This window comes from Macaca mulatta, chromosome 7, assembly GCF_049350105.2.
Source record: "Macaca mulatta isolate MMU2019108-1 chromosome 7, T2T-MMU8v2.0, whole genome shotgun sequence".
Lineage (NCBI taxonomy): Eukaryota > Metazoa > Chordata > Mammalia > Primates > Cercopithecidae > Macaca > Macaca mulatta.
Window position 1 is genome coordinate 20590348 of NC_133412.1, and position 26029 is coordinate 20616376.

General features: G+C 51.0%; 1 protein-coding gene across 1 annotated transcript; it reads right to left on the reverse strand.

Annotated features, from left to right (window-relative positions):
- Positions 1 to 837: 837 nt before the first annotated feature.
- Positions 838 to 25937, reverse strand: EPB42 (erythrocyte membrane protein band 4.2). Its single transcript, XM_015142053.3, has 13 exons — positions 25572 to 25937; positions 19681 to 19866; positions 18509 to 18742; positions 14845 to 14963; positions 13791 to 13895; positions 12778 to 12955; positions 12141 to 12279; positions 11733 to 11836; positions 10707 to 10949; positions 9839 to 10138; positions 6628 to 6788; positions 5177 to 5310; positions 838 to 1075 (listed from the first exon to the last, which is right to left on the reverse strand). The coding sequence occupies exons 1-13, from the start codon at positions 25579 to 25581 to the stop codon at positions 913 to 915; spliced, it is 2076 nt and encodes a 691-aa protein (XP_014997539.3). The 5' UTR covers positions 25582 to 25937; the 3' UTR covers positions 838 to 912.
- Between the last annotated feature and the right edge of the window lie 92 nt (positions 25938 to 26029).

Here is a 26029-nt window from a genome sequence, read left to right on the forward strand (position 1 = left end):
GCCCACGTCAGCCTCCCAAAGTGCTGGGATTACAGGTGTGAGCCACCGAGCCCAGCTTGATCAATGTAATTTTGAGATTACCTAAAAATTCCATTTTGGGATAATATCCCACTTCATCAGAAATATAAGAATGATTTAAGTGTTAGATCCTTTCCCTTACCCCTAAGTTACGAATGTATTAATGAGCAGTAAAATGGTTGCGAAAAACCTGAACCTGAACAATCTGAATGTACTCTTTAAAGGTAACTGAGCACCTTTTCAAAGGCTTCTTTTTGTCATTTCAGCCCAGTAGTGTCTATTGTAAGACAGCTGGTCTTCATGGCTGCCTTAGCTGAGGTAACAGAAATAAACATCTTGTCTATTGATTTCTGGGAATCTGGTTTTGTTCTTGGTCACTCTTCTGCTTATCCCGAACGACTATTCATTTTTCTGATAAAGTGATGTAGTTTGGATATTCAACCCTGCGAACCTCATGTTGAAATTTGATCACCAGTGTTGGAGGTGGGGCCTAATGAGAGGTGTTTGGATCCCTCATGGATGGATTGGTTGCGTCCTTGGGGTAATGAGTGAGTTCTTGCTCTATACGTCCCTCCCCCACCCCAGAGCTGGCTGTTAAAATGAGGCTGGCACCTGGCACCTACCCCTCGCCACCCATTCTTGCCCTGTGATCTCTGCTCACGTTGGCTCCCTTCACCTTCCTGCATGAGTAGAAGCATCCTGAAGCCCTCACTGTTTCTTGTACAGCCTGCAGAGCTGTGAGCCAAATACACCTCTTTTCTTTTAAACTACCCAGCCTCAGGTATTCCTTTATAGCAACACAAACACTGAGACGCAAAGTTTCTCTTCCTAGCACATGTTTGGTTTAGATTGTAGAGCAAGGGTTGGCAGGAGAGTGGTGATAGAGCTGGAAATTTAAGCTGAAAGTTCAGGGGCTACCACGGTGACATTTTTATAGTTGGTTAGGTTCTGGAACATGTTGCAGTCCATTTCCACAGTGAGCCTCTGGAGCCCCACATGTGTCGGCGTGAACTGGAACTTGGTACACATGGTGTTTTCAGGCCGCACTGAACCAAATCTGAAATAAAGGAAAAGGCAGGTGCTAGTTCTGTCCCAGGTTCATTGCTCTGCTGGTCCCAGTGACTTTGATCCTTCCTTGCTTGAAGAGGTGGATCATGCAGAAATAAACATCTAAGTACCTTGCTATTAAAACGGAAGTGTTTATAAAGGAATAGAAGACAGGAACCTCCCAATGCTAAGCAACTGCATGGTTGAGAAGAGATACATCCTAAGGGCTTCCAAGCTACATCTGTTGTTCCTTCTGTCATCTGTGACTTCCTTCTGGTTCAGTTCCTGGTAATCATACTGGAGTTTGTTTGGAAGAATGATATGGTTTGACTGTGTCCCCACCCAAATCTCAACTTGGATTCTATCTCCCAGAATTCCCATGAGTTGTGGAAGGGACCCAGGGGGAGGTAATTGAATCATGGGGGCTGGTCTTTCCCATGCTATTCTCGTGATAGTGAATAAGTCTCATGAGATCTGGTGGACTTATCAGGGGTTTCTGCTTTTGCTTTTTTCTCATTTTCTCTTGCCACCACTCTGTTAGAAGTGCCTTTTGCCTCCTGCCATGATTCTGAAGCCTCCCCAGCCATATGGAACTGTAAGTCCAATTAAACCTCTTTTTCTTCCCAGTCTCAGGTATGTCTTTATCAGCAGCATGAAAACAAACTTAATACAGTAAATTGGCATGAGTAGATTGGGGCATGGCTGAAAAGATACCTGAAAATGTGGAAGTGACTTTGGAACTGGGTAACAGGCAGAGATTGGAGCAGCTTGAAGGGCTCAGAAGAAGACGAAAATGTGGGAAAGCTTGAAACTTCCTAGAGACTTGTTGCATGGCTTTGCCCAAAATGCTGATAGCAATATGGACAATAAAATCCAGGATGAGGTGGTCTCAGATGGAGATGAGGAACTTGTTGGGAACTGGAGCAAAGGTGACTCTTGTTATGTTTTAGCAAAGAGACTGGTGGCATTTTGCCCCTGCCCTAGAGATTTTTGGAACTTTGAACTTGAGAAAGATGATTTAGGGTATCTGGTGGAAGAAATTTCTAATCAGCAAAGCATTCAAGAGGTGACTTGGGTGCTGTTAAAGGCATTCAGTTTTATAAGGGAAGCAGAGCATAAAAGTTTGGAAAATGTGCAGCCTGACTATGCAATAGAAAAGAAAAACCCATTTTCTGGGGAAAAATTCAAGCTGGCTGCAGAAATTTGCATAAGTAGTAAGGAGCCTAATGTTAATCCTGAAGATCAAGGGGGAAATGTCTCCAGGCCATGTCAGAGAACTTCATGGCAGCCCCTCCCATCACAGGCCCAGAGGCCCAGGAGGAAAAAGTGGTTTAGTCAGCCAGGCCCTGGGTTCCTGTGCTGTATGCAGCCTAAGGACTTGGTGCCCTGTGTCCCAGCCACTCCAGCTGTGGCTGAAAGGGGCCAACATACAACTTGGACTGTGGCTTCAGAGGGTGGAAGCCCCAAGCCTTGGCAGCTTCCACATGGAAGCTGTGTTGAGCCTGTGGGTGCACAGAAGTCAAGAACAGGTTTGGGAACCTCCGTCTAGATTTCAGATTATCTATGGAAATTGCTGGGGGCCCAGGCAAAAGTTTGCTGCAAGGGTGGGGCCCTCATGGAGAATCTCTGCTAGGGCAGTGCAGAAGAGAAATGTGGGGTCAGAGCCCCCACACAGAGTCCCTACTGGGGCACTGCCAAGTTGAGCTGTGAGAAGAGGACCACCATCCTCCAGGCCCCAGAATGGTAGATCCACTGACAACTTGCACTGTGTGCCTGGAAAAACCACAGACACTCAACGCCAGCCCATGAGAGCAACTGGGAGGGATGCTGTGCCCTGCAAAGCCACAGGGGCAGAGCTGCTCAAGACCATGGGAACCCACCTCTTGCATCAATGTGACCTGGATAGGAGACCTGGGGTCAAAAGAGATCATTTTGGAGCCTTAAAATTTGACTGCCCTGCTGGATTTTGGACTTGCATGGGTCGTGTAACTCCTTTGTTTTGGTCAATTCCTCCATTTGGAATGGCTGTATTTACCCAATACCTGTACCCCCATTGTATCTAGGAAGTAACTAGCTTGCTTTTGATTTTCCAGGCTCATAGGCAGAAGGGACTTGCCTTGTCTCAAGTGAGACTTTGGATTGTGGACTTTTGGATTAATGCTGAAATGAGTTAAGACTTTGGGGAACTGTTGGGAAGGCATGATTGGTTTTGAAATGTGAGGACATGAGATTTGGAGGGGCCAGGGGTGGAATGATATGATTTTGCTGTGTCCCCACCCAAATCTCAACTTGAGTTCTATCACCCATTCCTCAGAGGAGGGACCCAGGGGAAGGTAATTGAATTACAGGGGCTGGTCTTTCCCATGTTATTCTCGTGATAGTGAGTAAGTCTCATGAGAGCCGATAGGTTTCTCATGGGTTTCCTCTTTTGCTTCTTCGTCATTTTCTCTTGCCACCACCCTGTTAGAAGTGCCTTTCGCCTCCCGCCATGATTCTGAGGCCTCCCCAGCCATTTGGAACTGTAAGTCCAATTAAACCTCATTTTCTTCCCGGTCTCGGGTATGTCTTTATTAGCAGCGTGAAAACAAACTAATACAAAGAGCTATAGCTTTGGAACCCTTGCTTATTGTTAAGCACAGTGGGTGTAGCAGGCTTATGGAGAGGGTGTCAGTATGTCAGCAGGTGGTGTTTGGAGCCTTGTCAGCGACCTCCTGACCTGCCTATAAACCTTTTGGTGACAGACTTCCTTTGGGGAGCTTTGCCCCACAACCGATTTGGGAGATCACAAAAGTCTGGTTAAATGTTGACAGTCCCTCCTCTCGATTTCTTGGCAAGAATGACTCATTAAGTTTCATGAGGCTGAGGCAGTGGCTCAGTAACCCAAACACCTGCTAGGGACCTCAGCGATGGTAGAGTAGGTATCTTGAACTTTATACTGTCTATTCAACTAAGGATGCAGTAGACATAATGAAAGAAGATATTTGCAACATCTAAAACCAACAAGGGACTAATACCTGGACTCTACAGGAAACTTCTACAAATCAATAAGAAGGAAGTGCAGAAACACCAAAGGAAAAGTGGGCAAAATAAAGACAAACTACTTACCGAGGAGAAGACATAAAAGGCTAACAAACATATGAAGAGTTGCAATTAAAATAATAGTAAGATATTACTTCATTTTTATTAGACTGGAAGAAAATGTTAATAGCTGGGTATTGCCAGGAATGAAGGAGAGGTAGGAATATAGAAACTCTCATGTACTGCTGGAGGGAGTGGAGACTCCTGCAGCCATTCTGCAAATCTGACAGTACCTGGTCAAACCACATCATATCCTGTGACCCAGCGATTCTATTCCTGGGTATATAGATCCCCAGACTGCACCAAATTTTCAAACAAGTATATAAGGAGACTTGTGTGAGGATGTTCACTGCAACATTATTTGCAGTGTCAGAGAGTTGGAGGCACTCTGGGTGCCCATCTCTGTGGAGTGGAGTGGTAGAAAGTGGTGGGTGTACATGATGAAGTATTTTGTAGCAGAAGACGTATGGGCATAAATCTTAAGAACATAGTTCCGAGTGAAAAGAAAAGCAATTAAATATAAATTTATATATAAAGTTAAAAATACAGGCTCATGAAAGCAACAGTACACATTTTACATATACGAATTAAAGGATATGAAGGGTGGTGGTGAAAATGGGAATAAAAGGGAATAAATTAAACAAAATTGTGTATTGTGGTGGTGACTACCAGAATGTAGCCCTCTGACCACAATGAGAGATAGCCTGGCCTCCCTTCATTACTCTCCAATACCTAGCCCTAATGCCCTCGCCTACATTCACAGCAACACCCAGGCTCTCCCTGCAGGATCAGGGCAGCAGCCAGGGCAGGTGGGTGCCCAGGGGGCCCACACAGCCTGCCTCACTCCCATCCTCTTGCAGATATGGTAGTCCCAAGATGAGGGAAGCCACTTGGTAGCCCTAATCCTTTAGTTCAGTTTCTGGGGGTATCTGCTGTCTGCATGGACATGGCAAAGAGAGAGTCTCTCTCTTGGGCCCCACCTTTCTGACCCATTGAGACATTTCAGGAGGATTAGAAGCCTGTCTTTGCTTACCTGTACCTCCTCTCTCTGTGAATGAGCCCCCTTCCCAGGATGGAGATCACACAGTCCTCCATGGGGGCATCTATGGAGTTCTGGATGCTGACTGAGGCTGTGAGGGGTTGATACTGCTCTGCTTTCTCTGGCATCTGTGGGAAGAGGCAATACCTGGTGTGGATGCCAAGGGCACAGCCGCAGTCACTCTCTCCTCCCACGCACCCCTGTACCCTCCTCAGTAAGTTTCCTCATCTCTGCTGAGCTGACCGAAGCTTCACAGCTGACATTTTCTGCCGCTCTACCTGCTCCTCCTGCGTTTATTCCCACCCTTGGTCCATCACTGATGATTTCTGACGTTGCCTCTCCTCTAGGCAGACCCCTTGGAGGGTTTTCCACCGTCTTCGGAATTCAGTTTACATTGTATTCAACATTCTTCACGGTGTGCCCCCAACCCCCCTCTCCCACCTCACCTGTTCTTCCCATGACTAAGTGACATCCCAGCCCCGTCAGGGACTGTCCCATCCCCAGCACACCCCTCAGGCTACCTTCCATTGCACCTCTTTGTTGTCTTCTTCTGTCTTCAGTGGCCTTCCCCTACCTCTGTACTGAAAGGGTACCCATTTTTCAAGGCCCAGCATAGATGTCATCTCTTTCATAATGTCATCCCCGAACCCATCAGCTGGAATTAATCCCCTTTGCTTCACTTATTCCATAGCAACTTTGTGCATCTATTAAAGCACTTACCTGGAAGACCAAATGTTGTGTCTCCCTAACTAAACTATAACCTGCTAGAGGGCAGGGATCAGATCTCATTCATTTTGGCCAGGGTAGACACATGGAAAGAGGGCTGGACCAAGAGCGATAAGCCTCTAGAACGTTCTGTTTTTATAATCTTGGGCATGTTGCTCTCTAGGGCTCAGTTTTTTTCATCTGAATAATGGGAACAGTTCTACCTCACAGGGGAAAGAAAGAAAGAAAAGAGAAGAAAAGAAAAGGAGAGAGAGAGAGAGAGAGAGAGAGAGAGAGAGAAAGAAAGAAAGAAAGAAAGAAAGAAAGAAAGAAAGAAAGAAAGAAAGAAAGAAAGAAAGAAAGAAAGAAAGAAAGAGAAAGAAAGAAAGGGAAAGAATAGAGAAGAGAGAGAGAGAGAGAGAGAGGAGGTGAAAACCCTCTGGCATGTGTGTGGAGTGCTAAAGAAACATAGGCTATTATGATCCCTGTAGGTAGGAGGCAGCAACTGGGAAGGCCCCAATTTTAGAAACCTTTACTTAACTAACTAAAGAAGTTGGAAGATTTACACCTTAATAGGGTATGTAAGAAACTATGTCTTTCAAGGGAAGGAGCTCTTAAATGTAGCATTTTCTGGTAATCCTGCAGCACAGTCATCTGCTCTGAAGGGGCTTGGATTCCTTCTGAAATGGGGACCTGAGTGGTGGCAGATGAGGGCAACTCAGGGGAGGACTGGTGCCTACCTTGATGGCAAGATGCGGTCTACAAATGGCAATGTCTTCCTGAGCAAAGCAGCTAAGGCTGGACTGAGAGTGTGTTGCCATGGCGGTGAGTCTAAGGAAGGTGTTCTCGGGTGGGTTTCGCTCAAAATTGGAGAAGAACAGGCCAATGGTTATTGTCTGTTCTGAAACACATGACGGGGGAGTCAGTGCCAACAGGTGTGTGTACCCCAGAAACAGCCATAGTTACACACACAATGCAAAGGACTCAGGGCCTCACTGAGACCAGAAAGATGCCCCATTTTCCCCAACAATTGTATGCTTGGAACCCACTCAAGACCTCACTCCTCACCCTCATCCCCATCACCACCCTCAACAACGCTCTTGGCAGACCACCTCAGTGGGGTTGGGGAAGGGTCCCCGTGAAGTGAAACAAGTTAAGCTCTTTGAGCCTCAGTGTCCTTGTCTAATAATGCCTTCCTAGTGGGATGGTTTGTGTTGTTTGTAGGGTTTTTGTTTTGTTTTGTGTTAGAGACAGGGTCTTGCTCTGTCACCCTACAGAAGAAATATCGACTCCTACTGTCACCACTGCTTAGGGGATGAGGTATCCCCCCCGCCCAAGTGAATCCTCTGCTTTCTAAATCTGTGCCCCCTCCTGACCCCATCACACTAGCTGTGTAACCTGAGTAAATTATCGAGCCTCTCTGTGTCTCATCTCCTCATCTGTGAAGTGGGGATAGCGATGGTTCTTGCCTCAGAACGTTGTGGTGAAGCCTAACAAGATGATGCACATTAAGCACTTAATATCATTTTGGGCAAACAGTAAGTGCCTGATAAATGTGAGCTACAGTGATTCTAGTTGTCTCATATCCCCAGGCAGAGCGTTATCAATTTTAACCCGTCTCTCCTGAGGCTCATTCTTTCCCTCTTGCCTGCGTATTTTCCTCAGCATAGAAGTGGGTTCAGCTCTCTCCCTCTGTCCAGTGTCCCTGGCTGACCACTCCGCAGCCTCTCCTTTTTCTGTCCTGCCTCCAAGGAGGACGAGACGGTTTGTCTCACTTTCCCAACTCAATCGGCTTAACGCCCAGGAAACTTCTCTGCAAGCCCACTCTCTTAATAGTGCTCTTCAGCCTTGACACCTCGTGCCCTTTCTGCTGATCTTGCTGGGTGCCTCCTTTCTCTCTTTGACTGTTTGGCCTCCCTTACCCTGCTCTTCCCCTGACCGCCCCCTAAATGCTGCTGCTGCCGCCGGGTTCCCTCCTCACCTTCTCATCTCACTGTCCTCTTCCCCACTGCTGTGAGCTCATCTATGCCCTGACTCTTTGTTGGCCCCCCTGTGCTGGGGTTTCCACATCTGAGCTCCAGCCCAGAACTTTATCTTACCAAGGTTTCCTGCTGCCCACTGGTCAGCTGCACATGCATGTGTCACGGGCTTTCAGACACAATGTGCCACAACCAAATTCATCCTTTTTCTCCCCAAACCTGCTCTTCCCCATTTTTCCTATTCTAGTGACTCACCCAAACCAGAAGCACCCACCACACACATATATACACTCACACATTCGCAAGCCCCGTCTATCCCAACTCCGTAATACATTTTAACTCTAAGTGCTGCTAGCTTAGTTTGGCCTTCATTTCTTGACTTGATGATTACAAAACCTTCTCATCTTCAATCCCGTGCTTCTCAAGACTCTGGATGCACATTAGAATCAAGTGGGGAGCTTTACAAAACAACCCCGATGCCAGGCCCACCCCAATCAGTTATATCAGACTCTGGCGGTGAGGCCAAGACATCAGCAGTTCTGAAAGTTTCCAGATGATCAGAGACTCTGAGCCTACTCTGGCTCAGAAGGGTGCCCCCTACCCTGCCCACAAAATAAGTTCCCCAGATGACACAATGTGCAGCTAAGGTTAAGAAGCACTTTTCTTATATGACCCTTTCCATTCCATTCTGCCAAAAGTTCTTTCTTGTTAAAACGAATTTCTGATTCCATTGACTACCCTGGTTGAAACTTCCACCAGTTTTCCATTACCCAGAGAACAAAACTCAAAGTCCTTAGCAAGAGAGACAAGACGCTGTGTCACCTGGGCCCTGTCCAGCTCTCACACCACTCCCCCGACTCCTCTCCTCCCATGCTTGGAAAGGGAAGAGTGATACAGAGACTGGAGGTGAGGTGACCGGTTACAAGGCTGTTGCAATGCTGTAGACAAGCTCTTGTCAACTGATTCTCACACTTGTCTGCACATGGGAGTTACTCGAGTTTTTAAAAATTCTGATGTGTTCCACCATGGAGTTTCTTTTCTTTTTTTTTTTTTTTCCTTTTTGAGATGGAGTGTCACTGTGTCACCCAGGCTGGAGTGCAGTGGCACGATCTTGGCTCACTGCAACCTCCGCCTCCTGGGTTCAAGCAATTCTCCTGCCTCAGTCTCCCCAGTAGCTGGGATTACAGGCGTGTGACACCAAGCCCGGCTAATTTTTGTATTTTTAGTAGAGTTGGGGTTTTACCATGTTGCCCAGGCTGGTCTTGAACTCCTGACCTCAGGTGATCCACCCGCCTTGGCCTCCCAAAGTGCTGGGATTACAGGCATGAACCACTGCGTCCAGCCCACCATGGAATTTGTGATTTAATTGGCCTGAGATACAGGCTGAGCGTCACACTTCCCCAGGTGATTCTAATGTGCAGCAAAATTTAAAAGCAATTGTTCTAGTTCAGGGAATCTTAACCGTAGAATAACACAGGGTGTTTAAAACAAAAAACAAGAAAAAAACAATGCCTGGACCCCATCTCAGACCAAGTAAATAAGAACCTAAGAGATGAACAGGGCCCTTTGCACATGTTACTCCTTCCGTCTGGAATGCTGTGACTTACTTTTCTGGCCATTACTCTCCTACTCATCCTTCCAGATTCAATGCAGTACAATTTATTTGGGGGCGGCTTACTCCAGCCCGGGGGGAGGTGCTCTCCTGCCGTTCCACTCTGTTAAACTCAGCAAACGCTTCTCACACTGCTGCGAAGGGTCTGTTTACTTACCTGACTGCAGTTGGCATCATGTTTTTTTCCTGCTTCGGGCCCAGTAAATATGTGTTGAATGAGTGAATGAGAGAGAACACGAGAGTGAGCAGCAGGGGCTCAAAGCCATCTCTAGAGACTGCAGGGGGTGCCCTGTGGCTACTGCCTTCCCAAGGCAGGGGCTGTGTGTGTGGGGGGTGTCTGGTGGGGGCACAGAGCGTTACCCAGGTTGGCACTGAGCGTGAGGTGCAGCTTCTTCCTCCAGAGCTCGGCAGCAAGGACACCGTTGTAGTGCACAGCCTGGACCCCGATTGCCAGCAGCACTGCCATCTCCTGCTCACTGTGGTTAACCAGCGTCACTGAGATCTGGGTATCCCCTCTCAGGGGTAGGGAGCTGGGTGCTTTCAAGAGCAGGTACAGAGGATTGGCAGTCTGGAGAGTGGGAGGACGGATGCCGTTGTCTTTCCCATGTTCCATTTTCTCTTTCTCAACTCTCTCCAGCACCTCTTTTTCCTGAAGAGACCCTGGAAAAGGGAAGAAACAAAGCTGACCTTTTACCCAGGTGGTATACACGCTTCTCATAAAACCCTGGGAATCAAAACCATTTACCCACTTCTGCTCAAATGCCAAAGTCATGAGAGCTCTGCAAGCCTCTAAGGCCGTATTTAGCCCAGAAATGTCTGTGTCAGGCAGATCCACCACCGATACAGTGTGTCTCTTCCAAAGCACTCAAGGACCAAGTTCTTTTTCAAGTGCTATGAATTCGCCCCTTGAACGATGAGAGAGGAAGGTTGGGGACAAGTCAACACTGTCTCTGAGGACAGTTTTGCAGGGAACTGAATCTTCCTGTGTGAAAGAATTTAGACTTCCTCTGAGGGTCAGGAATGCCGCCAAATGTCCTAGGGTGCACAGTCCCTACAACAAAGACATATCTGCGCCCAAATGTCAATGGTGTCAAATGGGGTTGAGAAACCCTGTTTTATATGATGGGGAAAGGACAAGGCTCTTCCCGACTGCATCTGCCAGGCCCATCCCTTTCCCTCGCTTGCTATTTCAGGTACCGAGAAGCCTGGGCCCTTCCCTGGCCCATACCTTCAGGATACTTGTAGTTCTGAGTGATGTCCTCACAGCGGTCACTGCCCACACCCTTGGTGCTGATGTTGTTGCCAACATACTTTGTGTTGGAGTCAGTCAACTCCAGTTTCCCATCCTCACAGCACTTCCAGACCACACATGAGGCATTTATGGCAGCAAAAAGGTCTGACACTGCTGGGGTCAGCCTCAGCGTCCCCTCCTTGACTGCTCTGACTGGCACGAGATCACAGAACCCCAGGACTGAGGGAGAAAAAGGTTGGTGAGTATGGGAGCCGTGCCTAGACCTCTGCTCAGTTCAGAACTGCATCACCTCAGTCCCCATCCTCTAGCCTATTTTCCTTCCCCAAGGACCAGCGTCAGAGGTGAGCACTAGGCAGGGTTTCTGAGAGAGTCACAGAGGTGAAACTATTTAGTCATCAACTATTTAGTGATAAAACTTTTTGGTCATGGCCCCTGGCAGGAGCCCTCTCAGGAACAGGCAGAAGCTCAGAGAGCCACACTTAGAGTGAGGAGCTCTCAAGCCAGTTTTACCATGGATATGACAGGAATAGGGCCACTTTTCTTGAGCACTTACTAGGTGCCAGGCTCTGTGCCATTTCTGTTCCTGGGTGAGGAAGAGCTATCTTTCTGTGGGTCCTGAAGCTTCCTGGGCTTGAGCCTATCCGGATACCCTCTTCATCCATGTCCAGAACTTCAGAACCCCCTGCTGCAAGCCCCTGGCCTAGCACAGTCACTTGCCATCTTAAGATCCTCTGCCCTTCACTGTGACCCAACTCCCTCACCCGCGGCTCTAAAGTGCCTCATCTCCCTACAGCCTTGTAGCCAGGATGGCAGGCACCTCTACTCCTATGAGCCCACTGGCATCAGGTCAGCTTTCTGCTGGCTGCTGTCATGCCTTGTGCTTCTACTGTTTTCGAGGATGCAGACCCCTTTGGGACTGCCTGCTGCTCCCGAGTCCTCTCCGGGGGATTTCTTCAGCTCTGTGCAGCCCTGCGTGGTCCTGGACCCACCCCTAGGCTTTACCTCCACCTCCATTAGGAGCACTTGAGTGCAGAATCTGCCATCCATCATAACCCTGGGGCAAGGCAGGCCGTGTCATCCAGCACTCTGTGGAAGTCTGGAAGATCCTGAATGTAGCAAAGAGAAAAATTCAAGTGGGAAGGAAAAGGAGTGCTGAAGAGGTTCTGGAAACGCAGCCTGGCAGAGTTGTTGTTGTTCCAGTGGGATGGGAGGTCCCTGTGTCAAAGTGGCTGTGGCACTCCCACGAAGGGGCGTGCACACCACCACTGACCATCAGCGCAGCCTCTAAGAGTCCTTGAAAGCCTACTGTCCATGCCAGGGCCACGCAGGGGGTGGGGTTCCTGCAGAGGTGTGCCATGCAGGGTTGGAGCCCTTCCTGGACTGGAACCTCATCTCCCTCAGGCTTCTCACCAGATTCTGCCTCTCTGGCCTTCTCCATTCTGAAGTCCCTCCTCATTATAGTACTCATCTACGAGCAGACGCCCGCCGGTGCCCTGTGCTGAGGCAAACGTGGTCACCACACGGGCAGGGATTCCCAGGCATCGCAGCACTGTGAGAAGAGGGGTGGAGTGTCAGGGGGCGCTCTAGAGACCGGGCTGGGGGTGTGTGGGAGGCTAGGATTTTCAGTGTCTCCTCTGGGCACTGAAAACCTGGAAAGAAGAGGAGTGTGGAGCCTAGAAGTGGCAGCCAAGAACAGATGCATGAAGGCTGATCAGTAAGGCACAGCTTCCACCACACGCGGGGTATATAGCAGGGGAGAGGGCAACGGAGCATAGAACACAGTGGGTGGAGCTGCTCTGCTGGGGCAGGGTTAGGGAATTAAGTGAATTTGGGAACGGAGTTTGCAAATGAGCCCAAATTTCTTGAGGGGGAAAAGCAGCAGAAGCTGGTGGGAGGAGCTGCCTGGGGCAACTACTTCTGTGTGGTGGGACGGGGAAACGTGGCCGCAGGGAGGCAGCACCTGCTTTTGGAGATGTCCCTCCCACATGGGAGGCCAGGGGACAACCCAAGAGGCAGGGCACTCTGTACAGGAGACAAGGGGACCAACCTGTGCAAGCAACAGCGGCCAACACCCAGGCCTGGCCATCATACACAGGTCGGCCTCGGCCGGTGAGCCACTGCCGCAGGATGGGCACGCTGCCCCGGCGCTTGTTCAGCAAGGCCCCTTCCTGGGTGGTCTGGGTCTGCGGGGTGGGCAGGACCCTCTTCTCCTTGAGATAATGCAGCTGTTTGGGGAAATGTGTGGATGTCAGTATGAGTCCCTCGGGCAGGACAGCTTCCAGGGCATGGGTAAGGAGGGCTCATCGCAGTACTCCAACCGTGGTGAACAGATCCCCAGCATCAGAGCCACCTGGTACTGGTTAAACCTGCATGCTCCTGGGCTCCATCCTAGGCCCCTGGGCCATAGCCCTAGGGCTGGAGCCCAGGACCGCCCTTCTTAACAAGTCCTCTGGCTGGGGGCTGGTTTCACCTTTAGTCCTCCACCCTCGTTTGAGGTGGTTTGCACCTGGGTCCTGGAGGCCACTTATCCCAAGCTTCTTTCAACTCACAGTCTGGCCTGGGCCCTCACCACCTTTTCAGAGGGGACTTCGGTGGCAAAGAGGGAATGGTGAACACTGGACTCCTCTGAGAGGATTTTTAGGGACAAGGGAAAGCACCAAGTTACCATCATGGTCTGCATATTCTTATGAACAATTTAGAAATGTAAAAGTCACTTTGATCACTGCAGCAGCAAGCACTGGGTACGATGGGCCCTACCGGCTCCTTCCCGTGGACCTAAGCTCCAGGATGGGACTGGGTGTGGGGCGGGAAAGGAGGCTTAGTCTTCTGCGGGCTTGCGTCCTGAGGGAGGACACATTTCTTTGCTTTTCTCCCCCCTGTGGATGCTATTGCCTGTCTTCTTCTCCTCCTCAGACCCTTCTGTCGGAACTGTCCCCACACCCTGGGAGGAGGGGGCCATTTGTGATTTGGGGGTTTCTGAGGCCACGGTGGTGGGGCAGGTCTCTCAGAGGGCTCTTGTCTCACCCCCGCCCTATTGTCGTTCCCCAGCCTCTCACTTACCAAGGCACCCAACACACGGGCCACGTGCACTGGCTGGCTCCACTTCTCTACCTGCTTGTCCTCGCTCAGCAAGCGCAGGCTGAGGTCGATGACATCCCCCTCGAACTGTTAAGGACCACACAGGGCCATGATGAAGGGTCCTCAGGTCAGGCACTCATCCCGCAGGACAGCCTCATTATCTCATCCTTCTCCCAGACCCGCACTCCACACCTGCCTCCCTTGCCTCATCTCTCTGAGGAGCTCTGGCTCCCTCCCCCTACCTCTCAATGTGACCCAGGTTCCTTTTCCCAGGCATCTAGTCCTTTGCCTATTCTATTGTCTGACTCCCGGTAGGGTGTGAGCTCTCGGGGACCCGTGCTGTACTATTTCATTTTGTTGCATTGCATTCCGTTTCCATTTAGTGAACCCCGACTGCCCCTACCAGCCCTGAACCTGGAGTGGAGGATACTCCCCCTGTTCCTGAGGAGCCCACGGTTTAGGACTGGAGATGGACCCACAGCGCAGCCCCTTAGATTACAGAGCATAGCAGCATGGCCAGGGCTCTTGTAGAGATGCAGGCACAGAGCAGCACCGTGGAGAGGTTCCCTCTGCCTTCGGGGGTTGGGGGAGGCTTCGAGAAGGTCTTGAGAGATGGGTGGGAGCTTGCCAGGAGATAAGGGTGGGGAGCCCTTCCTGGCGGAGGGAACATTCAGCTTGTTGGTCTGAGGATGGTGAGCAGTTGGAACGTGGGGTGGTTCATGGGGAAAGCAGAGCAGGTGCCTGGCTGGAAGGGCCGTGGAGGTTGGCCTAGAGGGATTTGGTCTTTATCTCAAAGACAGTGGGGATGTAACTGAGGCTTGATTTGCCACAGCTTTAAGGAAAAGAATTCTGGTAGCTCCGGAGGATGTTCTGATGTGGCCCAGAGGAAGGGGGGCGGGGCACCACAAGGCTGAAACGGGCTAAATAAATGGTCTCATGACCAGCGGTTTTTGGACTTACCAGCTCTGTCTAGCCTGAACATGCAAGGTTATGGGACAGTCACTCCACACACTCCTCCCCTAGAGGGCCCTAGTACCTGGCCAAAGTCCCAGGGCTCTGCCTGGATGCAGTCAGCTGTGCCCAGGTAGATGAGACCATTCTGGTTCAACAAGTACTCTGTGCGCTGAGCCTCATTCTTCAGGAACACGGCATCCTCTGGCGAGAGGTGGGTAGGGATGAGGGCCTGTGGGGTGCCAGGTCCACCCTCCACATCCAGGCCTCTGTCCTCCCTGCCGAGATTAGGCTTGGCTGCAGGCCACCCCGTCAGCTCTGGGCCTAATGAAGACTGAGGAGGAAGTCCCTCTTTCACTGCCCCCACTGGGACCCAGCCCAGAGTCCCTGGGTCAATCAGCGTGTGGCCCTTATGGTCAGCCAGGAAGACAAGAACAACCTTAAAAAGCTTGGCTGACCAGGTGCAGTGGCTCACACCTATAATCCCAGCCCTTTGGGAGGCCAAAGCAGGAGGACAGTTTGAGACCAGGAGTTTCAGACCAGCCTGGGCAACACAGCAAGACCCTGTCTCTACAAAAAATAAAAACAGCCAGGTGTGGTGGTGCGCATTTGTAGTCCTAGCTATTTAGGAGGCTGAGGCAGGAGGAAACTTGAGCCCAGGAGTTTGAGGTTGCAGTGAGCTATGATGGTGCCACTGCACTCCAGCCTGGGTGACAGAGTGGGAGACTTTCTCTTAAAACAAATGAAAATCAGCCAAGCGTGGTGGCTCACGCCTCTAATCCCAGCACTTTGGGAGGCTGAGGCAGGTGGATCACCTGAGGTCAGGAGTTCAAGACCAGCCTGACCAATGTGGTGAAACCCTGTCTCTATTGAAAATACAAAAAATGAGCCATGTGTCACAGTGCACGCCTGTAATCCCAGCTACTCGGGAGGCTGAGGCAGGAGAATCTCTTGAACCCGGGAGGCGGAGGTTGTGGTGAGCTGAGATCGTGCCATTGCACTCCAGCCTGGGCAACAAGAGCAAAACTCCGTCTCAAAAAAAAAAAAAAAAAAAAAGAAAGAAAAAAGAAAATCCTGGTTGTTCACAGCCAGAACACTATCGTCCCTGGATAAATTGGCAACAGGCCAGGGAGCTTCCAAGTGGCTTGTAGGTCTTTCCCATAAGTTCAATTTGTGACGAAAAACCAGGTGTTTCAGAAAAAAGACAATTAAGCATAGGTTGATGGATGTGAGCAGAAGGAAGAGGAACATTTGGCAAGACAAGGTTGGAGGGTGGGAAGGACCAGTGGGGTTGAGAAGTGGAAGTCAGAATGTTGGATTTCTGCCCTGGAGGTGTCCAAGTGAGTCTAGGGCTCCCTCAGTCTCTTCCCAGTGCCCCTCCTGCTTTCCTCGTCCTAGGGTTGGGCTAGCCATCATGAGGAGGGTGGGCGACTTTTAAGGGGGCCATCACCCACTCTGGGAAGCTAGAAGCAGGAGGGCAACTGCCCTGCTTGCTGAGGGCTAATCACTCCGACCCAATGGCCGAGGTGAAGTGGACAGGGGTTAGACTAGTTCCTGGGGACTAGAGAGAAAAGGATTTCCAAACCATCCAGAGGAGCTGCTGGGCTAACGTCTCTGGAGCCCTCCAGGGGTCCATCTGGGGATGAGGGTCTTCAGGGCAACAGAAGGATAAGGCAACAGAAATCAAGAAGCCCTGAAAAATCTGGGGTCTAAAATCACAGAACCCTATGCCCAAGTAGCCCTCCACTCCTGCCTTCCGTCCTGAGCACTCTCTGAAGTCAGCTACGCGCCACTGTTTTTTGGTTTTTGTGGTTTTTTTTTTTTTGACATTACTTCAAACTCAGGTGTTTGGCCCCAGGATCTGCAGGGCTCTAGGAAGTAGCTTATGAGAGCACGGGCAGCGCCAGCCTCCTCCTCTCTGCTTGGGCGTATGTAGCCCCCTTTATAAAGTGCCTGGCTGATGAGCAGGGCTCCAACTTTTATCATAGGATGTAAAACGATGTAAAACTCTCCTTTTGAATCCCCATCTCCAAGCATGCCAAGATGACGCTGAGATACCAGGGAATCTGAAAATTTCCCAGTCACCTCCCGGATGAGCGGAGCCAATGACTGTCCCCTGCCCAGACAGAGACCTCCGCCCATACTCAGGTAGAGAGGCCCTCCCTAGGCAGGTCCCTACAAACTGAGCACAAAGGCAGGACTCCTGGCACTGGAGTCAAGAGTGTGGGCGCCCTGAGCCAAGCACTGTCCTAGACTGTCTTTGCCGGGTCTTTACGGTTGTTGCCAGGGCCTGGCTCTGGAAGCAGACTCAGGGTGGTCTGGGGGTACACCAAAGCCTCAGCTTTGGAGGGAAGCGGCAGTCGTGGAGAGCCACAAGGCCTGCCCCAGCCGAGGGGTCCTGCATCTACATTCATCCACGTGGGGCATCTGGATGAATACTAGCCCCCATCTGCTGACCCACCTGCCTGTGCCCTTGGAGCAGGAAAGAAGGGCCTGAGCTGAGGACAGGTGGGGCCACCTGAAGTGGGGGAGAACCCTGCCCTGGACAGGAGAAGTGGAGAGAGAACCCACTGGGATTTAGGTACCACAGAGAAAAGCAGTCAGGAGCTGTGGGCCAGACATGGGGCCAGCCTTAAGAACCTGGGAAGGCTCTTCCACCTCCCCATGTTTCTGCCAGTTTCCCAGCCCTGCCTTGCCATGTTGGCAGCAAAATTCTTGAGAGGAAAAGGGCTGTGTACTTGTTTGATGTTGTAAAGACAGGAAGGCCGGGATAAATTCTCTTTCATTCTCCCAACAAACCCTTCAGGGATCCCAAGGATGAAGGTGGGCGAGGTAGATTTAAAAACAAAGACAGACACAATCTTCAGAGTGGGGAGGAAGAGAAGATGGGTCCTACTTTGGGTCTTATTTGGACATGTATTATGTCAGATGGCCATTTCCAGACGACATGGCTCCAGCCACAGCTAGGGCTGAGCTTTGCTACAGGCGGTCATGGTTGGGGGTGGGGGGCTCACAGGAGGTCACCTGACCCCAGGGAAGCCGCTCACAGGCTGGTGAATGGTAGGGTCCCATCAGACACTTGGGTAGGTGGGTCTGGAGAGCGCCCAGAAATCTTCAAGAACAGAACGAGCCGGAAGAGAGGAGGAAAGACAGGGAGCAGCACATTTCCTGGGAAGCAGAAGCAGAGGCCTGTGGAATAGCACAGACCGCTTGGGGCCCTGGTCAGCGGGGCAGCTTTATCAATTCAAAATGGTATGTTCTTTTTCTTAAAGAGGGTCCCCCAAATTGCATCAGCTTCAGGTCCCGCAAAGCCTGAGTGCACTCTGGAGACAGAATAGCGGGGAGAGAGAGAGAAGCCCATCTTCAGGCCACCTCATTCCCGAGGCCCTCTCCGGTTCTCACCCCTGCACTGTTATAATGAAGGGCAGCTTTCCCAGGGTCATCTCAGTGAGTGTCAACTCCTGTGACCGAAATAGCCTGAGCCAGCACCAGGGTCTGGTGATGAGACAAGCTTTCGCTTTCAGTGGGAAGCCTCAACCTGCTTCTCCCGGGAGCGACACCAAAACAGGACCCTTGGTCTGAGAGCTGGTTCATCCAGGTAGAAGGCCCTGGCACAGACTGAGTGTTGGTGCTGTCCTTAGAGAGGGTTGCTGCAGGTACCTGGCACAGGTGCTCCCTGCCAGAGCTGCACCCCAGCTCCAGTGTCTGGAGTCCCCGTGCAGCCCAGGCTAGCCCAGGTCCAAACTTACCTCTACTCCAGGGGTTAAAGAGCAATGTGAACTGGCCTAAGAGGCGTGGCTTCCTGCCTGAGACCTGCAGCAGAAGCGAGTAGTGGCCAATGACAGCATCCGCGGGTGTGGTCACAGAGATGGTCCAGGACTGGGCATCTCTCTCCTCCACCGCTGCACTCCACGACTTTCGGTCCCCCAGACTGGACACTGGGAATGTGGCTTGGGTCCTGTTGACCTTGGAAGGCTGCTCTCCTGCAGTCACACAGTGACGAGTCCATCATTGGGACTTCTTGGTCACAACTCAGAGTAATAAGGTCAGGGTATTACAAAGATGGAGGAGGTGAAAGTTGTTTTTGGAGGATAATGAAAGTGACCCGTCTAGAAATGAGACCCATCAAGAAAGAGTGATAGGAGAGCACAGGTTTTTGGCACCCACGGACCTACATCATAGTCTCTAAAATGGGCATCTTCATAGTACCTGCTTCATGGCCCATAGGAGAACTGAACGAACTATTGTGTGTGAAGTACTTGGCCCAACACCTGACAGGTAGTATGGATTCAATAAACACTGGCAATTAAATGTTATATTTAGCCTGGGTTCGATTCCATCCAGAATTTTCTTTTCTGTTTTTTTTTCTTGAGACAGAGTTTTGCTTTTGTCGCCCAGGCTGGAGTGCAGTGGCACTATCTTGGCTCATTGCAACCTCCACCTCCTGGGTACAAGTGATTCTCCTGCCTCAGCCTCCCGAATAGCTGGGATTACAGGCACCCGCCACCATGCCTGGCTAATGTTTTGTATTTTTAGTAGAAACGGGGTTTAACCATGTTGCTCAGGCTGGTCTTGAACTCCTGACCTCAGGTGATCCACCCACCTCGGCCTCCCAAAGTTCTGGGATTACAGGTGTGAGCCACTGTGCCCAGCCCCATCCAGAATTTTCTACAAATCTACTATTATATTTGCAACCGAAAAGAAGCCCTTGGTGATGCTGCTGCTAGGCAGCTTCCAACTCATCATAAACAATATTTACCAGGCACATAATTTCATGGCACCCTCATGACTGCCCTGCCAGGTGGGCAGGACTTCTTACAGCCCAGCTGCAGTGTGGGCCATTTGCCCCTTGATTCCCTAACAGGTTGCTGGAGAGAAACCCCCAGACCTGCTGCCAGGAGTCTAGGCCTGTCTCACTAACCAGTTTGTGCAATGAGGGCCACCTTCTTCAGGGCAGGCAGAAATGCGTGGACTGGAGTGCGGAAGTGCAGGATGATGGTGAAGGGCTGCCCCCTCCTCACAAAGAGGCGCCGGGAGCTGAAGGCCTTGGTGTGGTGCTCCTCATTGTTTCTTGCTGCCTGAAAGTCGCAGCTCTTGATACCCAGGGCTGTTGTGGGAAAGAGAGAAGTCATGGAAATTAAGTAAATGTGACAATATAAGTACAAGCAGAGACTCTGGAGTCAGAGAGACCAGGGTTCAAATCCTCGGCTCCACTTACGTTTTAGCTGCGCAATCCCAGGCAAGTAACTTAACTACCCTGAGCCTCAGTTTCCTTTTCCTTAGAATAATCATCCCTCCTTTCATAGTTGTGGGGATTAGATGATGTATAATACATTTAGCACAGTGTCAGCTACACAGTAAGTCCCAATAAATGAAACTGCTGTTGTTGTTACTATTATTCATAAATGTAATGCTTATTCTCATTGTTGGCCTCCTTTTTCTGGTCCCAATCCACAAGCAATGAATAAAACCCAAAATCTTTCTCACCCCTACTCATTGTTTCTTAGAGCACAATCAGTTAATTTTTAGAGCTGGTTTTGAGATCACTGAGTCCAATTCTCTTGTTTTATAGATGAGAAGAGTGAGGCTGAGTGTGGAACTGACTCACACGAGACTGTGCATGGTGGCTTTTTGACCTAAAGTCTTACTATAAACTCACAGCACTATGCAGCCCAGAAAAACCCTTCACGTAGGTGGTTCAAGAGTATTATGACAGTCTGTTAATCAATTCTCATTTAACAGAGGTGATATGGTTTGGCTTTGCGTCGCAGCCCAAATATTAGGTCGAATTGTAATCCCCAGTGTTAGAGGAGGGGCCTGGGGGGAAGTGATTGGATCATGGGGGCAGTTTCTAATGGTTTAGCACCATCCCCTTAGTGCTGCTTGTTTAAAAGTGTGTAGCACCTCCTCCTTCTCTCTCCCGCTGACCATGTGAAGATGTGCTTGCTTCCCCTTCTGCCATGATTGTAAGTTTCCTGAGGCCTCCCCAGGAGCAGAAGCTTATACAGCCCACAGAACCATGAGCTGGTTAAACTTACTTTCTTCACAAATTACCCCATCTCACGTATGTCTTTATAGCGGTGTGAGAATGGACTAATACAAGAGGGAAGAAAAAAACAAGGAGTAAAGAAGTCAAAAGATACGTTCAGCAAGCCCAAGATAAGGAACAATGCTGGGAAAAAAATTTAGGTTTTTTTTTCTTGCAGCAAAGGAATTGTGCACTTTTTGTTCCTTTGATGGCAGAAGGCCATTGGGAATCTCCTTGGTCTGAAAGGCAGCCTTCAGTGTTTTGTACTGGCTCAGCTGCCATAAGAGAGAAACTATGGCTTTTGCTTGCAGGTATGAAATGAAGTCTAACCCACTTCAGGGAAGTGATATGACCCTGATGGCAATGTCCTTTAGACTACAAGACATATCTTGTCAAATTCAGGATACCCCTACTTCAAATTTCCCTCATTTCCCAGTCTCTCTGCCTTAGAGGTGAAGAGTAGAGGGGAAGGATGTTCTACTTTTTCTCTCACTAGTGATGGGATGATAGAAGATGCCAATGATGTCTATTTAGGGCAAAAGAACTGACATCATTGAATATGAAGAAATGTTTAAGCGTGCAGAGGGGGGAAGAAACCTCTCTGTGTCTGGTCCTGGTGTCCCTGGGTGCCCCTTGCATCCCTGTATCCCCCTCCTCCACTTGGTTTGGTCAGGCCATGGCTATAGATAAAGTAGCCACAGGGAGGCTGGGATTTGTAAATTGAAGTACAGCAGCACTCAGAAACCAACAATGATTCCTCTTTCTGCTTAGCACAAAGCTTGTGCTGAGGCCCAGGAAAAGCCTTGCCTCTGCAGACTGGTTGAGTTGGATTGGATGGTGGAATGCCTTAGTCACATCCCAAGTCATATGACTCGAGCCTCAGTGTATCTGAACCCAAGTAATTATGTGTTATGGCAAGAGTCACCAGAATTCATTTGGATTCCGGTTCTGTCTGGAAGGCTCCCACCATCTCTTCTCTACCTGGCAGATGTCTACTCATCTTCCAAGATCCAAAGACACCCACCTCTGTAGCCTTCACTGACTGCTCCTGGAAGAGGTCAGTCCTCTGGGCTCCCATAGTACTCTGCTCCACTTTCTTCAGCACTTATCCCATTTGATACCCATCACCTGCCTAGCCCTCTGCTCCTGCTTTCACTGGGGGAAGCTCCCCGAGGTACAGTGCTTTCTCCTATCTGCATCCTCTGCCCCAGCAGAACTTAATAATAGATAGCCAATCAGTGTTTGCTCTGTCAATGAATGGATGAGAACATTAGGACAGCCTTAAAGGAGATTTTCTCAGATGCATCACAGGGGCCTCAGGCCCCCACCTGTGCCGCCAGACCCTCGCAGGGGCCCTGAGGTTTCTGCATTCTTTAGGTCTGCCTGGTTTCTTGGTTTATCTCTGCCTCTGCCCCTTTTAGGTGGATTCATTGACTCCTACCTCCCCTTCTCTCCCACTGGGTCTTGAGGCAATGACACCTTTGTGTTTTCCCAGCATCTCCTATTTGTACCACAGACCATGAGAAGTTGCGTTAACACAGAGACCATGTGGAATGCTCTTCAGAGGTGCACAGTACCCCACCCTCCTCCCTCTCTGCCTTTCACAACACCCCAGCGCTGCCGCACATGTGCCCCTCAAGCAGTGATGTGTTTAACGACTGGCTGGGGGAAAGGGGTGGTGAGGGGAAAGGGCGTACTGAGTTACAGCATTTGCCAAGTTCTGTGGTGTAAAATACTCCCTCTGTGGCCAGTTTGAAGCTACTGAGGTGATGTCAGCAAGCGCAGAACTGTGAAGAGGCGTGGACTGGCACATCATCATGTGGTTTTTCCAGCACAGAGATACAGGAGACGTAAACACCCTCAAGAACATAAAGGTGAAAAGGAGTAAAATATGTAGAAGGTGATGAGTTTAGAGTACTTATTATCTTTCTTTTTAATATAAATTTTTTACTTGTAAGTTTATACAGTTTAATTTTTAATAATGCCTCTGTTTAAGAACTGGTTCACAGGATTCCTCAAAATTTAGCAATTGCCTCTTGCAAGTCAGCACAAGCCAGCTGCAGCCACTGCGGCACGCCATGAGCTCATACTCAATGATTCTCATCTGGTGGCTACTGGGCCCTCTGCCACCCACTGCCTGGAAAGAATTTAGTGCCCAGGGGCATCCTCTGGTTTGGGACTAAACAATCTCCTGATATCTTTGAATGTGTTTTTCTGATTGAGTAGGTTTTTAATTTGTCTGGTCTCTAAGAATAAAAAGAACGATTTGGCCGGGTGCAGTAGCTCACGCCTGTAATCCCAGCACTTTGGGAGGCTGAGGTGGGTGGATCACGAGGTCAAGAGATTGAGACCATCCTGGCCAATAAAGTGAAACCCCGTCTCTACTAAAAATACAAAAAATCAGCCGGGCGTGGTGGCGGGCGCCTGTAGTCCCAGCTACTCGGGAGGCTGAGGCAGGAGAATCACTTGAACCCCGGAGGCGGAGGTTGCAGTGAGCCGAGATTGTGCCACTGCACTCCAGCCTAGCGACAGAGAGAGACTCCGTCTGAAAAAAAAGGACAATTTATTGGTGTCTGCCCTATTTTCACAAGACGTGGCTGAGATGATTTACTGAATTCACCCAGAATTCTTTTATTTCCCTCTCAGGTGTTGGTCTCAGGGTCAGTTGACCTCCGCATGCCAGACTGGCCGACCAAGGTGGGGAGTGAGGCAGTTTCTATAGAAACAGAAGCACAGCTGCATCCCATTGTCCCCACACCCCTGCACCATTTCCCTCTGCCTACCCACTTGCTTCTCCCTGGACACAAAACAGCCAGGCAATTCTCAGGCCAGGAGATAATAATTCCTGCCAAGACGCTGAGACTCTGACCGCCTCTGTTGGTTTCTTGCATTGTGTCTGCCTCCTGCCCCTTTTAGGTGGATTCCCTGACTCCCACCTCTCCTTCTCTCCCATTTGTTGTAGAAGATGTGACACCTTCATGCTACCCAGGGTGTTTCTCATTTGTATCACAGGGTATCTCTCATTTGTATCAGTAAGCTGTGAACACTTATGCTATGAAGACCTTGGGATAAGAATATAAACCCATGTTAACCACCATCACCATCTCACCATCATCATACAGCTATCATGACCAGTTTACCCCAACATCCTACCCCATAACCACCCCATAGCAACATCACCATCACCTCCGCCTCCACCAGCACCCACCATCACACCACGCTCCACAGCCATCCCACCATCGCCTCCACCAGCACCCACCATCACACCACGCTCCACAGCCATCCCACCATCGCCTCCACCAGCACCCACCATCACACCACGCTCCACAGCCACCCCACCATCGCCTCTGCCTCCACCAGCACCCACCATCACACCATGCTCCACAGCCACCCCACCATCGCCTCCGCCTCCACCAGCACCCACCATCACACCACGCTCCACAGCCACCCCACCATCGCCTCCGCCTCCGCCAGCACCCACCATCACACCACGCTCCACAGCCACCCCACCATCGCCTCTGCCTCCACCAGCACCCACCATCACACCACGCTCCACAGCCACCCCACCATCGCCTCCGCCAGCACCCACCATCACACCACGCTCCACAGCCACCCCACCATCGCCTCCGCCAGCACCCACCATCACACCATGCTCCACAGCCACCCCACCATCGCCTCTGCCCCCACCAGCACCCACCATCACACAACGCTCCACAGCCACCCCACCATCGCCTCCGCCAGCACCCACCATCACACCACGCTCCACAGCCACCCCACCATCGCCTCCACCAGCACCCACCATCACACCACGCTCCACAGCCACCCCACCATCGCCTCTGCCTCCACCAGCACCCACCATCACACCATGCTCCACAGCCACCCCACCATCGCCTCCGCCTCCACCAGCACCCACCATCACACCACGCTCCACAGCCACCCCACCATCGCCTCCGCCAGCACCCACCATCACACCACGCTCCACAGCTACCCCACCATCGCCTCCGCCAGCACCCACCATCACACCATGCTCCACAGCCACCCCACCATCGCCTCTGCCCCCACCAGCACCCACCATCACACAACGCTCCACAGCCACCCCACCATCGCCTCCGCCAGCACCCACCATCACACCACGCTCCACAGCCACCCCACCATCGCCTCCACCAGCACCCACCATCACACCACGCTCCACAGCCACCCCACCATCGCCTCTGCCCCCACCAGCACCCACCATCACACCACGCTCCACAGCCACCCCACCATCGCCTCCGCCAGCACCCACCATCACACCACGCTCCACAGCCACCCCACCATCGCCTCTGCCCCCACCAGCACCCACCATCACACCACGCTCCACAGCCACCCCACCATCGCCTCTGCCTCCACCAGCACCCACCATCACACCACGCTCCACAGCCACCCCACCATCGCCTCTGCCTCCGCCAGCACCCACCATCACACCACGCTCCACAGCCACCCCACCATCACCTCCGCCAGCACCCACCATCACACCACGCTCCACAGCCACCCCACCATCGCCTCCGCCAGCACCCACCATCACACCACGCTCCACAGCCACCCCACCATCGCCTCCGCCTCCACCAGCACCCACCATCACACCACGCTCCACAGCCAGCTCACTATCACCAGTACCCCCTCCCCTGCCGTGGTTATACCACCACCTCCCCGCCCACCATCCATCCCACTTCCTTTAATGAAAACAGGTGATACTGCAGGGGCTGCATACAGTCCAGCAAGCCCTGCGGAGCGATGGCTTGGCTCACCCTGTCCCATGGCTGCAGGCCGCTCCTCTTATCCACTAGGCTGCAGGAAGCACCTGTGTTGAACTGTTGCTTCTGGGCTCCTTCTGGGCTTTCTGTCTTTCAGACAGAAAATGATGAAGGCACTTTTGTTGGCTTAAGAATCTGGAAAGAGCAAAACTTCCCCCCAGCTACTCCTGTGAGCACCCTGACATGTTCCTTCTCTCCTGCTCCCTCCCTGCTGGTATCTGCTGGACCAGTTGCTGGGAGTAGCCCTGTTCATTTTATCTCTTGTGCCAGGAGGCCCAGGCAGGGATATGCCTGGCAGCCCTGAGGGAGGGGGCAGGATGGGGAAGACCTGCCAACTGGAGAAGCCTAGAACAAACCTTGAAGCCTCTTGCTTCAGTGGCCTCAAGAGACTCTCAGATGTTATCTGGACTGCACTGGAAGACTCTGGAAGACAGGGGGCCACAAACAGGAGT

Bases quoted from the DNA above. Each gene is read 5' to 3' on its own strand.
- EPB42 (XM_015142053.3), bottom strand. The intron at 14,964-18,508 runs GTAAGTTTGGAC...ACCTCTCGCCAG, and splicing joins CTTTAACCCCTGGAGTAGAG to AGGATGCCGTGTTCCTGAAG. The intron at 1,076-5,176 runs GTAAGCAAAGAC...CCTTTATTTCAG, and splicing joins CACAGAGAGAGGAGGTACAG to ATTTGGTTCAGTGCGGCCTG.